Here is a 15459-nt window from a genome sequence, read left to right as displayed (position 1 = left end):
ATTGTAGGATATTTGGACTAACTAGTGCATTTTTAAGGTAATTAAAAGATTTCTCGCAGTCGTCTGTCCAATTGAAAATTACATTTTTCTTACTAAGTCTTGTTAGTATCCTGACGTATTCCGCGAAATTTGGTATGAATCTTCTATAATAATTACAAAATGCGACAAATCTTTTTGCTTCATCGGCATTTTTGGGAGTTGGGTAGTTTTGAACAATTTTAAATTTGCTTGGGTCTGGTAAAATTCCAGTACTTGTGCATTTGTGTCCAAGATAAGTGACTCTTGGCTGAAAAATAGGCATTTGTCCGGATGTAATTTTAAATTATATTTCCTACATGTGGAGAATACATCCCGTAAATTTTTAATCATATGTTTTTCAGAGCATCCCAACACCACTAAATCGTCCATGTACAAGAATGCTTGTGATGGTTTTAGACCTGCGAATTCCAATGTCATCATCCTCTGGAATGAGTTTGGCGCTACTTTGAGGCCATAAGGTAATCTCTTGAACCGATAAGTACCGTTGTCTGCTGTAAAGGATGTTATATCTCTTGATTCTGGGTTGAGTTCTATTTGGTGAAATCCTGACATTAAATCTAGGCATGAGAAATATTTTGCTCTTCCCAATTGATCCAGAATATCGTCTATTATAGGCAAAGGGAATTTATCAGCCGTTAATTTTTTATTTATTTGTCTGAAATCGACCACTAATCTCCACCTTTTTTCTTCTTTGCCCGGAAGAGATTTTTTAGGTACTAATAGAATAGGGCTGTTGTGCTCTGAGATTGATGGTTCAATAATATCATCTTGAATTAGTTTATTTACTTGTTTATTTATTTCATTCTTATGTGCTTGGGGTAGTCTATAATTTTTAATGTACACAGGAGTGTTATCCTTCAGATGCAACTTTTGTTTGTAGAAGTTGTTGGTCGTAATTGGTTATGTTTCTAATGAGAATATATCAATGAATTCTGAGCATAATGTGTTGAGTGATTTACTAGTGAATGGTGGGAAATTTTTATTTAATCTTTCTAACTTTTCTTTACTATTATCTTTACATTGAGGTGTATTTTCAATTATTACATAATCCTCTAAACTTTCTGTTTTGATGTCATAATCTCGAATGATTGCATGTTTATCTGTTTTATTTATGATTCTGATTAAAGCTTGATTTGAGTTTACTATAGTGTTGGCTACAAAAATGCCCTTAGTCAATTCTTGATGAGGCACTAATAGTTCCTTATTGTGACTATTGATATGAACCTGTCTAACTACTTCAGCTCTAGCGGATATTGTAATGCTATTAATTGTTGGTTTATTTGTCATTTGTATAACTATATCTTCTGGGTAGTCATATGGTCTTAATATTAGGCTGTCCCCAATCTTATTATAATCTAATATGCAATTATATTTTTTAATGAAGTCGAGTCCCAAAATTCCATCACATGGGATTGGGAAATTGTCTTCTACTATGTGAAACTTATGTCGTATTAAAAGACTATCATCTGTTAGATCTGCTTTTACTGTTCCAAGTGTGCTTGTTATGCCTCCGCCTATACCTTTTAAATCTGTGATTTGTGAGTTATTTATTGTGACATTAATGTCAATTTGACCCTTCTTTATTATTGAAATATCCGCTCCTGTATCTATCAGGAACTTTATTACCGTTAGAATTTACTGTTGGGGTGGAGTTGGCTGGTTTTCCTGTTGGTTTATATTACGGTGGTTCCTTGTGTTACCTTGATTGGATGATCTTGACTGACCTCCAAAATTACGTCTTTGGATATTATTATTTTGTCTATTATTATTGTTGTTGCTATATCTGTTAGTGTTACCGTAATATCTTCGGTTTTGGTTACTTCTATAATTATTATTTTGGTAGCTTCTTCGGAAGTTACCTCGGTAATTACCTTGTGAGCGCATCAGGCGTAACACTGTATTTGGGTTACCCGTGACTTCAGTACAGCTACTCGGGAATTTTGAAATAGCCTCATTCATAGATGTGAACGTTCCTGCCTGCATTATTAGTTTTACTCTTTCGTTAGCCGAGTTTTTATACATGGGTTTTACAGCTGATTGTGTGGCATATTTGGTTGCCACATCAGGTGCAAGTCCGTCTGATATGTAAGCACCTTCTAACGATTTTGTTAATTTTTCTATTTCTGCAGTGTACTGGTTAGCTGTTTTACTGCGCTGTTGAATGTTTAGGAGTTTTGCTGTCAAAACCTCTACAGATTCACCTTTAATTGCTGAACTCAACTTTTGCCTTATTTCTAGTATTGAGTTTTCGGTGCTCAAAAGGTTTCTAGCTGTTCCCTTGAGCTTTGTTTTTATCATGGATACTGCTATGGTCTCGTGAGTATCCTTAATTTGTTCTAGGATATCCAGTGCATCTAAGAAGCTATCTAAGTTCTCATGTTTACCATCAAACTCCGGCAGGATTGACGAAGCCGTTTTTAAGAATTCTACTGTGGTTTGAGCCATTTTGTCTTTTCTTGTTTGGTAATTTGGCGTCTCTGTTAAACTTTATTTTTGTTCCTGTTTTTCTTCTTCTTTTCGTTCTACTTTTGATTCTTCTTCTAAATCAGATGCTGACTCCAGAAGGAATGTGTTATAGTCTATTTCTATTTCTTTCTTAAAACTCGTTGGTACTATGAAGTCAATATCATATCTTGCCAGTGAGGACACCAATTTGTCTCTAATGCTGGAAAAAATTTGATATGCTTGGTCTTTTCGATTGCTGTCGAGTTTACCATTTAACTGTTGAATTATTTTTCCTATTTTGTTAAACGATTCAACTATTATTTTAAGATGCTTTACTACTGTTTCTGCCTTAATTTTTGTATTTTTATTAATACATTTGTAAGATTTTTCTCCTATCGTTTTTTCTTCTATGAGTAGTTTAACGATATCTTCCCATTTGCCCATTGGGGATGGCAGTTAAAATTTTGTTAAGCCTTATCTAAACCGTCTGCGCGGCTAGCATATCGCTTTTTTAGGAATTTATTATGGGTTGAGTAGAGTTTCAGAAACAAACTTATGCAACTGACTACGCAAATTATTAGAAGCATGATTTTGATAGTATCTAGTGCTTCAGTATGGTCTACTACTTGGACTGAGTTTACAACGTTTGCCGTTGGTTTTTCTATTTTCGATTCTTGGCCTCCCATCGTAAAAAAATAATATGAAGACAAAAAAATTTTTTTTTGTGGTTTTTTTTTCTTTTTTTTATACTCAGTTGAGCAGAGCTCACAGAGTATATTAACTTTGATTGGATAACGGTTGGTTGTACAGGTATAAAGGAATCGAGATAGATATAGACTTCCATATATCAAAATCATCAGTATCGAAAAAAAATTCGATTGAGCCATGTCCGTCCGTCCGTCCGTTAACACGATAACTTGAGTAAATTTTGAAGTATCTTGATCAAATTTGGTGTGTAGCTTTCTGGGCACTCATCTCAGATCGCTATTTAAAATGAACGATATCGGACAATAACCACGCCCACTTTTTCGATATCGAAAATTTCGAAAAATCGAAAAAGTGCGATAATTCATTACCAAATATGGATTAAGCGATGAAACTTGGTAGGTGAGGTGAACTTATGACGCAGAATAGAAAACTAGTAAAATTTTGGACAATGGGCGTGGCACCGCCCACTTTTAAAAGAAGGTAATTTAGAAGTTTTGCAAGATGTAATTTGGCAGTCGTTGAAGATATCATGATGAAATTTGGCAGGAACGTTACCCTTAATACTATATGTCTGCTTAATAAAAACTAGCAAAATCGGAGAAGGACCACGCCCACTTTTAAAAAAAAATTTGTTTAAAGTAAAATTTTTACAAAAAATTTAATATCTTTACAGTATATAAGAAAATTATGTCAACATTCAACTCCAGTAATGATATGGTGCAACAAAATACAAAAATAAAAGAAAATTTCAAAATGGGCGTGGCTCCGCCCTTTTTCATTTAATTTGTCTAGGATACTTTTAATGCCATAAATCGAACAAAAATTTACCAATCCTTGTGAAATTTGGTAGAGGCTTAGATTCTAGAAAGATAACTATTTTCTGTGAAAAAGGGCGAAATCGGTTAGAGCCACGCCCAGTTTTTATACACAGTCGACCGTCTGTCCTTCCGCTCGGCCGTTAACACGATAGCTTGAGCAAAAATCGATATATCTTTACTAAACTCAGTTCACGTACTTATCTGAACTCACTTTGTATTGGTGTAAAAAATGGCCGAAATCCGACTATGACCACGGATACGAAAAATGAAAAAAATGCCATAATTATATACCAAATACGAAAAAAGGGATGAAACATGGTAATTGTATTGGTCTATTGACGCAAAATATAACTTTAGAAAAAAACTTGGTAAAATGGGTGTGAAACCTACCATATTAAGTAGAAGAAAATGAAAAAGTTTTGCAGGGCGAAATCAAAAGCCCTTGGAATCTTGGAAGGAATACTGTTCGTGGTATTACATATATAAATAAATTAGCGATAGCCGACAGATGATGTTCTGGATCACCCTGGTCCACATTTTGGTCGATATCGCGAAAACGCCTTCTCATATACAACTAAGGGACACTTCCTTTTAAAACCCTCATTAATACCTTTAATTTGACACCCATATCGTACAAACACATTCTAGAGTCACCCCTGGTCCACGTTTATGGCGCTATCTCGAAAAGGCATCCACCTATAGAACTAAGGCCCACTCCCTTTCAAAATACTCATTAACACCTTTCATTTGATACCCATATAGTACAAACAAATTCTAGAGTCACCCCTGGTCCACCTTTATGGCGATATTTCGAAAAGGCGTCCACCTATAGAACTAAGGCCCACGCCCTTTTAAAATACTCATTAACACCTTTCATTTGATACCCATATAGTACAAACAAATTCTAGAGTCACCCCTGGTCCACGTTTATGGCGATATCTCGAAAAGGCGTCCACACATAGAAATAAGGCCCACTCCTTTTTAAAATACTCATTAACACCTTTCATTTGATACCCATATCGTACAAACAAATTCTATAGTCGCCCCTGGTCCACCTTTATGGCGATATTTCGAAAAGGCGTCCACCTATAGAACTAAGGCCCACGTCCTTTTAAGATACTCATTAACACCTTTCATTTGATACCCATATCGTACAAACAAATTCTAGAGTCACTCCTGGTCCACGTTTATGGCGATATCTCGAAAAGGCATCTACCTATAGAACTAAGGCCCACGCCCTTTTAAAATACTCATTAACACCTTTCATTTGATACCCATATAGTACAAACAAATTGTAGAGTCACCCGTGGTCCACCTTTATGGCGATATTTCGAAAAGGCGTCCACCTATAGAACTAAGGCCAACGCCCTTTTAAAATACTCATTAACACCTTTCATTTGATACCCATATCGTAAAAACAAATTCTAGAGTCACCCCTGGTCCACGTTTATGGCGATATCTCGAAAAGGCATCCACCTATAGAACTAAGGCCCACGCCCTTTTAAAATACTCATTAACACCTTTCATTTGATACCCATATCGTACAAACAAATTCTAGAGTCACCCCTGATCCACTTTTATGGCGATATTTCGAAAAGGCGTCCACCTATATAACTAAGGCCCACGCCCTTTTAAAATACTCATTAACACCTTTCATTTGATACCCATATCGTACAAACAAATTCTAGAGTCACCCCTGGTCCACCTTTATGGCGATATCTCGAAAAGGCGTCCACCTATAGAACTAAGGCCCACTCCCTTTTAAAATACTCATTAACACCTTTCATTTGATACACATATTGTGCAAACGCATTCTAGAGTCACCCCCGGCCCACTTTTATAACGATATTCCGAAAAGGCGTCCACCTATAGAACTAAGGCCCACGCTTTTTAAAATACTCATTAACACCTTTCATTTGATACCCATATCGTACAAACAAATTCTAGAGTCACCCCTGGTCCACCTTTATGGCGATATCTCGAAAAGGCGTCCACACATAGAACTAAGGCCCACTCCTTTTTAAAATACTCATTAACACCTTTCATTTGATACCCATATCGTACAAACAAATTCTAGAGTCACCCCTGGTCCATCTTTATGGCGATATCTCGAAACGGCGTCCATCTATAGAACTTAGGCCCACGCCCTTTTAAAATACTCATTAATACCTTCCATTTGATACCCATATCGTACAAAATAAATTCTAGAGTCACCCCTGGTCCACCTTTATGGCGATATCTCGAAAAGGCGTCCACCTATAGAACTTAGGCCTACTCCCTTTTAAAATTAACATTAACACATTTCATTTGATACCCATATCGTACAAACAAATTCTAGAGTCAGGCCTGGTCCACCTTTATGGCGATATCCCTAAATGGCGTCCATCTATAGAACTATGGCCCACTTCCTATTAAAATACTCTTTAATACCTTCCATTTGATACACATGTCATACAAACACATTCCAGGATTACCCTAGGTTCTTTTTACAACATTGTTATTTTCCCTTACTTTGTCTCCACAGCTCTCAACTGAGTATGTAATGTTCGGTTACACCTGAACTTAGCCTCCCTTACTTGTTTTTTTTTTAAATTTTTCCAATATTTTAATCTGTTCTTCCCATAAATTTTACTTCCCATCTATATATCTCTTCAGCTGCTGTTGCGAGTGGGTTCCTAACATTCCATATTGTTGGTTCTCCAGGCATCTTAATAAGTTTCCAATGACTTTTCAACCAAATCAGAGTTTTTTCCTCATCTACAATTTGAATTTCATTTGTAAGGTCCTCAAATGGGCCTTTTACATAAGTTTTAATCTTTCTTGGTCTTTCCATAATTTAAAATTAATAGTTTTACAAAATTATACTTTTTTTTTTTTTCAACACCCTAATATTTACATTGTTGGATTCGGTTTTTTATGTTTGTAACTATTGTTTCTTAATTCCTTAATTTCTTTTTTTAGTTGAATTTTCTCTGCCTGATTAGTGCTTAAGTTTATTTTTTCATAGATCTTGGCTATTGATTTTCGTATGACAAATTGCTCTCCTCCTCTTTTTCTTTTTAATTTGACCGGCTTTGGAACTTTAGGTTCCTCAATTTTTTGAATTTTGTTCCTCTTTCTATACTCTTCAATTGCTATTGGCTTAGGGCCTTGGTTTATTTTCTCGGGTGTTTTCTTTTCATCTTCTAGGAAATTTAAGTTTTGTTTAGCTAGTTTATAAAAAATTTGGTCAAACTGACTTTGATTTTTTATGTCCTCTTCTGGGAACATAATTCAATAAGCAGTAAAAATTTTTTTTTTTTACAGCAAAAATATAATTTAATAATAGGCAGCCGCTAGGTTGCCCGAATATTTTTTTTTTTTTTTTAAATAATGGTTAAAGAAGTGACTTCATACTTAAGTTGGTGTATTTATTATACTTATAATTATCATGCTCCTCTTGTTTGTCACCATTGAAAATGTGGTACGCTTCACGAGATCAGTGTCATTCTTGCTCTGGGGCTATGCTAATATCGTTCCAATTTTAACGTATTTTCCGTTGAAGTAATTGCCACGATATGCTAATCTTCGTGTATTTTCCGTTGAAGTAATTGCCACAATATGCTAATCTTCGTGTATTTTCCGTTGAAGTAATTGCCACAATATGCCAATCTTCGTGTATTTTCCGTTGACGTAATTGCCACAATATGCTTATCTTCGTGTATTTTCCGTTGACGTAATTGCCTTAATTTTTATTACTGGTGCCCGACTTTAACACCTTCTCTTTTTTTTTCTTCTTTTTACAAGGCTTAGGCTGTAATCAGCCAGAAAAATCAGCCTATTTATATTAGATTATTCTAAACATATTCTTACATATCTATTTACATTTAAGCTTACATACTTACATATATAACTACCTTAAACATACATACTTACATACCTACATACTACTCGGCACAAAATATGTACCTACATATATGAGCTGCAAATTTATGGGAAATGCTAACCTTGCAAGTTGCAGGAATGCAAAATGCTGGGATTCAAATTCGTTTGGTTGTGTGTTGTACACGTCTGTTTATTAATGGCTGTGTCAGCATTAATTCTCAAATGCATTTTTATGTGTTGATGAACATGTAAACTATTTTTGTAGCAGGTTAGAATATTAGACTGATTTAAATATTTTGGATTAAATTGAATTGTTGGCTGCTTACACTACACCAGCACCAGCGGGCATTGGATACTCAACATGCGTGATATTTTTTTTTTTGATGCAGCTTTTTGCAGGGGCGTTTTAAAATTTTCTTCAGTTGTTTTAATTTCCCGCTGGTGATCATTTATTTTGTTGTTGTGCCATATCTTCAATTTCAGTATCATCGATAAACATGTCTACAGGTACATGTGTGCCACTCAAAAGTTTTTCAATGATACTATATAATTTACGAATTTTCTTTTCCTCCGCAGTCATTTCTTCAGAATCTTGTGCCAAAACTTCAAGTACTTTCAATTTTTTCTAGAATATCACTAACTATAGATGGTTTCGCATGCAAAATGAAGCTCTTGCCATCATCAGATACTTTTGACGATTTCAATTGCTCTATAAGATCAGTGATAAGCTCCTTAGCTGGTATTGTACTTGAATTTTTTTCCATTAACTTCTTAAGAGTGCAGAAGAGTAGTGAATCACGTATAGATTTTTGTAGCTACTTCAATTGGCGAATAAGGCATTGATTTTGGCGAAGTTGAATTGATTGTTTGCTTTGATATGAACACGTCTAATCCTAAACGTTTCATTCATGGTATAGGGCGTATTGGAAGACAAAAGCAGGGAAATGTAGTGGTGTTAGTAACCGAAGAAGGAGAAGAACAAACTATCAAAGAGGTTTTAGCGCAAAAGAATCAAACGAATGCAAAAATACAACATTCAATGGCAGTGCGACAATCGCTATACAAATACTCGCCTCGCCTGTACCCACCTAACTGGATCCCAAAGTACTTAATGCCTTTATAAAACCAACCACAAAAGACAAGGAGAAAAGAACACCAGTGTCCCAACCATCCGCACACACATCTGGAAGTTCGCCGCAAAAATAAAAAATAAAGTATATTATTTCGTCCACTGCGAAAATGTTGCATAAAGTGTATCTCCTCTTTTGTGTTAAAGGACGTAAGGAACCAGTGGCAGCGCCTTGACCAACGAAGTAGCGCGGCTTTAACAATGACACATGCTGCAGAAGTAAGCGAAATATTAACATTACCAAGCTTTTACCCCACCATGGGTGCTTTGCTTTCCGCTTGTATCTGCTCAGACGACAAGCTCTTTTGTACGCAGTTGTCAGCACTTTTGATAAGACGTTGTTGCATTCTCTACGGTGTTAACCTCTTAAGGCTGTCACAGTCTTCCTGCTACAGATTTCTGAAATTTATACCAGTTCGTTGCCCTATGGTTTTTAGGTTTCTCTTTCTCTATCCCCTTTCGAGGGGCTCTGAAGCTGATATATTCATGGTCTGAGAAGAATGGCCTGTCAAGGGCCCTCCATTCATACCTTGATATATCCCGCTCAGAGCTCTACGGGTCGAGAAACATGAAGAACCTTACATTTCCATGCTGGTATAATCGTGTTTTGATGCTGTAGCAAGTTAAGCGTGTCCTCCGCCGTCTATATTCGGGAAATCCAAACCTTGGCCTTCAGTATCGTGGGGATCACTGCTCTATACAATACCTTCATTTTTGCGCCTTCTTGTTTGTGGAGGTCTTGAGCAACTCTCTGCAGCCATTCTAAAGATGCGTTGTTGGTGCAGACCATCAGTTTAACACCATTATGCAATCCAGCTGTTTCGAAGAATGGTAGCGGTTTACTTGGCTCATTATGCATCATTTTGATCAAAATACTTAACGAAGGAGAGGTTCACCTTCTTCTCGATGAAAACCGGAGTCTCAGCGTAAGCTTTCTTTAGTATCTCCGAGTAAGCTGATAAGCTCCTTAGCTGGTATTATACTTTAATTTTTTTCCATTAACTTCAGAAGAGTTGTGAATCGCGTATAGGTTTTTGTAGCTACTGCAATTGGCGAAGAAGGCATTGATGTTGGCTAAGTTGAATTGATTGTTTGCTTTGATATGAACACCTCTATCCTAGACGTTTCATTCAACGTATAGGGCGTATTGGAAGAAAAAACCAGGAAACGTAGTAGTGTTAGTAACCGAAGAACGAGAAGAACAAATTCTCAAAGGGATTTTAGCGCAAAAGAATGAAACGAATGCAAAAATACAACATTCAATGGCAGTGCGGCAATCGTTATACCAATACTCGCCTCGCTTAGTACCCACCTAACTGGATCCCAAAGTACTTAAAGCCTTTATAAAACCAACCACAAAAGACAAGAAAAAAACGCCAGTTTTCCAACCATCCGCGCACATCTGGAAGTTCGCCGCAAAAATAAAATAAAAGTATATTATTTTGTCCAATGCGAAAATCTTGTATAATTTGTATCTGCTCTTTTGTGTTAAAGAACGTAAGGAACCAGTGGCAGCACCTTGACCAACGATGTAGCGCGGCTTTAACAATGGCACATGCTGCAAAAGTAAGCGAAATATTAACATTACAGATTCTTGATATTCACAAAACACTATGGCACGTGAGTCTGCCAGAGCCTGAAAATGTTCGAGTAAATATTTTCGCGCCTCATCAAGCATCGGGTGCCAAAAATACAGATTTGAAGGTACCTTAGCAATTTGTCCATTATTCACTGGGTGCGTTGAAATCTCGAATGTATTTGGACCCGATTTATCACGTAAACTATCTAACAACCGACACAGTTTTGGTTCAATATTTACCACGAACTTACAGCGACCTTCCTCATCTTCTTCGAAATAGTTTAGAAAGACATGCAAGCCGTGCCGTTCCAATAGCTCCAGTGTATGATAAAAACAGATACAAATAGAAGTTTGTTGATATAGCTGCTTGATTCTGGATGTTTTGTTGCTGCTTCTCTCACGAAATATTTTCTGTTCGAATAGGAGAAAATTACTAGAAACCTTTGTCAAAGAAACCGCTTAAACCATTTGCGTCAATCAGCTGTCCCAGGTATGGATGTACTCTCGCCAAAACTTCTGCATGTAGGGCTTTCAAATCTTCGTTCATGGGCACTACGAAAGTTTTCATATTTCGCCTGTGGACATAGGGCATCATATCAATTGACGTGTCACTGCGAACTTCGATATGTGCCATTAGAATATTGCGCACAACCCCAGCAAGGTCGTCCATTGTACGTCCAGGTGTTGCAGAAAGTGCCAACACCCTAAAGTAACTGTTATGCTGCTTTATAACTTGATCTACTTCGGTGTAAGCATATCGGCCCTTGGCACGATGCGCTTCATCGACAACAATAAGTTTTACTTCATCAAAGGGAAATTTTAAATCGATTCTGCTTGTACTTCTCTGATCGCTTCCACTTATATCAGATTCCACCTCTTTAGGAGTAGCAAGGAAAACACGTTTTGTATGCCACAGCTCTGTACGACGCGTACGTGGTATCCGATCAGTCAGCTCGTTGGTATCCTCATCCGGAAAGGACATTACATGTTGACCAGCTTCAATTTGTTGTGCCACTAAAGGGCGCGTGGGTGCCATAAATATAATATTACTAGCAGGATACCAGCGGTAAATATTGTACATAACAACTGCTGCTATGAATGTTTTGCCAAGTCCGATGGGTAGCATAACAAGTGTGAGTTATTGAAGAGCGCTGCCTTTGTAATGCGAAGGTAAGAAATTAACGACAGAATGTGATCAAGGCGATTTGATCAATTTGATACGTACAAATTCTGGACGCTTCTCTATAACAACATGTAACGATCACGGCAATGTGAGATGGAGCGTAAATTGCTTTCAATTCCAATGAGTTTGAGCTTTTGAACTTAAATGTTCGCAAACAAAGTATTCGCTTTTATTGTGCTAGCAAGCCACCCAAGACGTAGCGGCGTACCTGGAAATAAAAATGAGAATAAATTAGAATCAATTACAATTCAAGAAAAGGTATACTCACCACACCACGTTTTGCCGATATGTACCTATATTTCTGAATGTCAAATTCATTCAGCAAATGTATGTATCCCTTTTTCCATGAATGACATTTTCTTAGTGAACAGCAGAAGGTAAAATCTTAACACAATTTTCCCTTAGGATGACACATTGCGTGCGATCCAATGGGATCTCAACTCGGATCCGTGAGATCGGTCAAGCCAACTTTTGGCATGCAAGCCAGGTAAGGTATCCGACACACCTTACCAACAGCTATGGTTCGACACCTAAAAAACTGAATATTTAATAAAATATATTTATAATTTATTAGTAAATATATATTTACAATAGATCAAAATGAGAAAAAAAACGTTAAAGCGAAGCATGTTCTCGTTTTTATGGAGATACAGCGAGGAAGCTGACGGATATCTCTTTGCGCAGCCACAATGATAGTGGTGCAGAGTGGTGAAGTAACTGAACCTTCGCTCACACACTCTGCACACCATCTCTGGCCCGCCGGCGGAGTCCGCCCGCGCACGCCGCACCCATGGACCGCTAATAAACCCGATAAAAACGGGTATACCATGAGGAGCCCATGTCATAGTAGCGCACTGTTAATCGTATAAGGTTGTAGTTCCGCGGCACATTCAAAAAATTAACTCGGAGAGTGGGACGCCGATCGAAAGATGCCCTGAAACAAAAAAATAAAAAAGAAAGGGGTAATTTCACATTAGGAAAAAAGATCCAATATACAGAAAGGAAACTACAAGCCGCCTACTTCCATGCTTGTTTTGCAAAAACCTGATACACACTTTTCGCTGGTCACGCTATAAATGCCGTTTTGTGTGCTCACATTTAGCAAACACAACCACGCTACAATCCAGTGATGCCAGACGGACAGATGGACATCAGCAAATGAGCAAAACCCCAAAGCACTGATCAGATGAACAGCGGTCGACGGCAAGCTTAACGAAAAAAAAACCACGGAAATACCTTAGACACAAACTTTTTCTACTTAAATACCACAAAACAAGGGAGAAATGAAAGTTTGAGAAAAGATTAACAAAGTTCATATCGCGTCAGAACTCAGACGTGAATTTCCTCAAACAATTCATGACATGGCCATTAGGTATCGTTATGCTGCCAACTTGGCAGCACCGCACAGCTGTCTCATTCCAATGTGTGGAAGAGTCAGCAACTGACAGTTCTACAAATTACCACACTCTGTAGGCCATCCTCACCAGGGTTATGTTGAAATCAACAAACACACCACAATTTGTGATTCTCACACAAAAATTGCCAAAGTAAACACAAATAGCGTTACAGGTCAGCGAATGAGGAACACTTTTCAACTGTAGAACATTTTTTTTTAAAGACGTCGTTTAAACGACAATCTTATTAACCTGCTCTGAATTACAAAGAGCATTGAAATACACGGGTTTACCGTGATACCATATTTTACACAAATAATAGCGCCTAAAACGCGGATTGCCTGCATTAGGAAAGAAAACCTCGGGGGGAAAAAAATACAATTTGACTTTAGTTTATGTTCAATAATTTTATTTTCACTGTTTTGATTATTTACAATATCAAAATCGTCATTCTGACGAAAATATTTATCAAAATGAAGAGTAGATTTAGGTGTATCTAAAATAAATAAAAGTTTATATAAAGTATAATAGTGGTTTGAACCACTACGAACAGATAATTATCTCAGTCAAAAAATCTGGTATATAATAAACATTGTTTACGAATGTAATACTGTAGATATTGTAAAACACTTTGAAATTTTGTATACAAGTTTTGGAATTTAGACGCAGAAAGCTTTGTATATCTTGTGGTATTCTTTTCAATTTTTAGAAAAAAACTAGACGTTTTTAATAAAGAATAAAAATATATAATTGGATCTGATTGTCATCTTTACAATTCAGAAGTTGGACATTTTCCCGCCCTTGACCATAATTTGTAATTGTCTTTATTTGATTAACACGAAATAAAAATGCCTTTACGATCGGAGACACGCCATGAAATGGTGAAGGAGTTGCTGAATGCCGGCGTTGAGCCCCCGAGAGTGCTTCTATATCTCAGATACGTACATTGTATTAGAAGACGGTTGGGCAAACGGGACAGCGAGTGTAGGTTTAACGTGAGTACCTGTCTTCGAAGACCTAACCTTACGTATGTACCAAGTACACAGGTCAAAGCAGGTCTGACCAGCCCCCAAGGCTCGCTTACCTTGGTACCAATCGATAATGTGAGTGGACACATCATCACCTTGGTGGGGTTGGAGGCCTATATAACACCTCTTCCATTCTATGGGTCATGGCACCCAGTTGCAATGCAACTCCACATTCGAGCTGACCAACTCTTACCGCATTCGGATATCAACCACAGCCACCACGATGCTCCAAAAGGGGCTAACCCCAATCGAACAGAAACGGAGCAAGCTCCGCGGGCTATCTGTTCCCCGTAGTACCAATTTAAAGACTTTCGCAGCCGAAGCCACTTCCGGTTGAGTATCCACCTACTCCGGACCGGCCGCCTAGGGGTGAGGTGGGGTCAGATCTTATTTTGTCAGGCGACTTCAAGAGAAGGGCAAACGGGACAGACAATGCGTGCTTACAGGAGTTCCTGTCTTCGTAGACCTACATCCGGTGTAAAACACAGATCAATGTCCGTTGATCTTCGGCCCAACAAGTTGGTACCAATCGGTGAGCTGGGGTGTTCAAGTCAACCAGCCTTGGTTTGGCCGAGGAGGACTATCCATCCTCCCCTTCCATTTTCGGGTAATGGCACTCGGTTGCACGGCAACTCCACCGCGAGTTCCGTGCTTGCCTCAGAATCCCTCTTTCATTGATTTTGATATCTCGATATCTGATTAACATGTTAATCAGATTGAGATATTGTGTTTTGTCGCAATTTAGGAATGTGACCAACCTTTCCTGTCCTGCAGTGGAACAACAATGTAAAACATTGTTGACGACGGTGCTGGTTTTGCTTAGGTATCGCTTAAAGGCCGCACTACGTTGACAAACAGAGTGAGCTTGGCACCAATTATGCTCCGTCTTAAACTCCATCACAATTAAAATCAAGGGATGTGACCAACCTTTTCCGCGCACAGACCTGTGAGTGCCGACATCGCTTAAGACCACACTACGTTGACTTGCCATTGCACGCCATATTGTGCTACTATTGGCTTCCATTCTTGCTACTAATTTCGCTCCAATTTTCACTCAATTACGCAACAATTATGCTCCATTTTGCCTCCAATTACACTCCTACCACAATTAAAGGGATGTGTCCAACCTTTTCCGCTCACAGACCTGTAAGTGACCGAGTACCTGCCCCAGCAATATCTTTGCATTGCAGTCCGCCACACTGCAGTGAATTGACAGCGTCAAATCTTGCCACATTTTCGGATGTGGCCATCCATTCCGGGAACGCCTCCTAT

General features: G+C 37.9%; 1 protein-coding gene and 1 pseudogene across 1 annotated transcript; both read right to left on the bottom strand.

The window, feature by feature from the left end:
- Positions 1–7464: 7464 nt before the first annotated feature.
- LOC137238977 (U6 spliceosomal RNA) lies at positions 7465–7558 on the bottom strand (annotated as a pseudogene).
- Positions 7559–8479: 921 nt separating this feature from the next.
- LOC137239162 (DEAD-box ATP-dependent DNA helicase Fancm-like) lies at positions 8480–15211 on the bottom strand. Its single transcript, XM_067764158.1, is given in 7 exon segments — positions 8480–8644; positions 10404–10483; positions 10486–11035; positions 11037–11717; positions 11720–11737; positions 13594–13655; positions 15115–15211. Coding segments are annotated over 7 exon segments (1653 nt in total).
- Between the last annotated feature and the right edge of the window lie 248 nt (positions 15212–15459).

Source organism: Eurosta solidaginis, chromosome 1 (genome assembly GCF_040869045.1).
Source record: "Eurosta solidaginis isolate ZX-2024a chromosome 1, ASM4086904v1, whole genome shotgun sequence".
In the NCBI taxonomy this organism is placed as follows: domain Eukaryota; kingdom Metazoa; phylum Arthropoda; class Insecta; order Diptera; family Tephritidae; genus Eurosta; species Eurosta solidaginis.
This window is presented reverse-complemented; position numbering and strand designations above follow the sequence as displayed.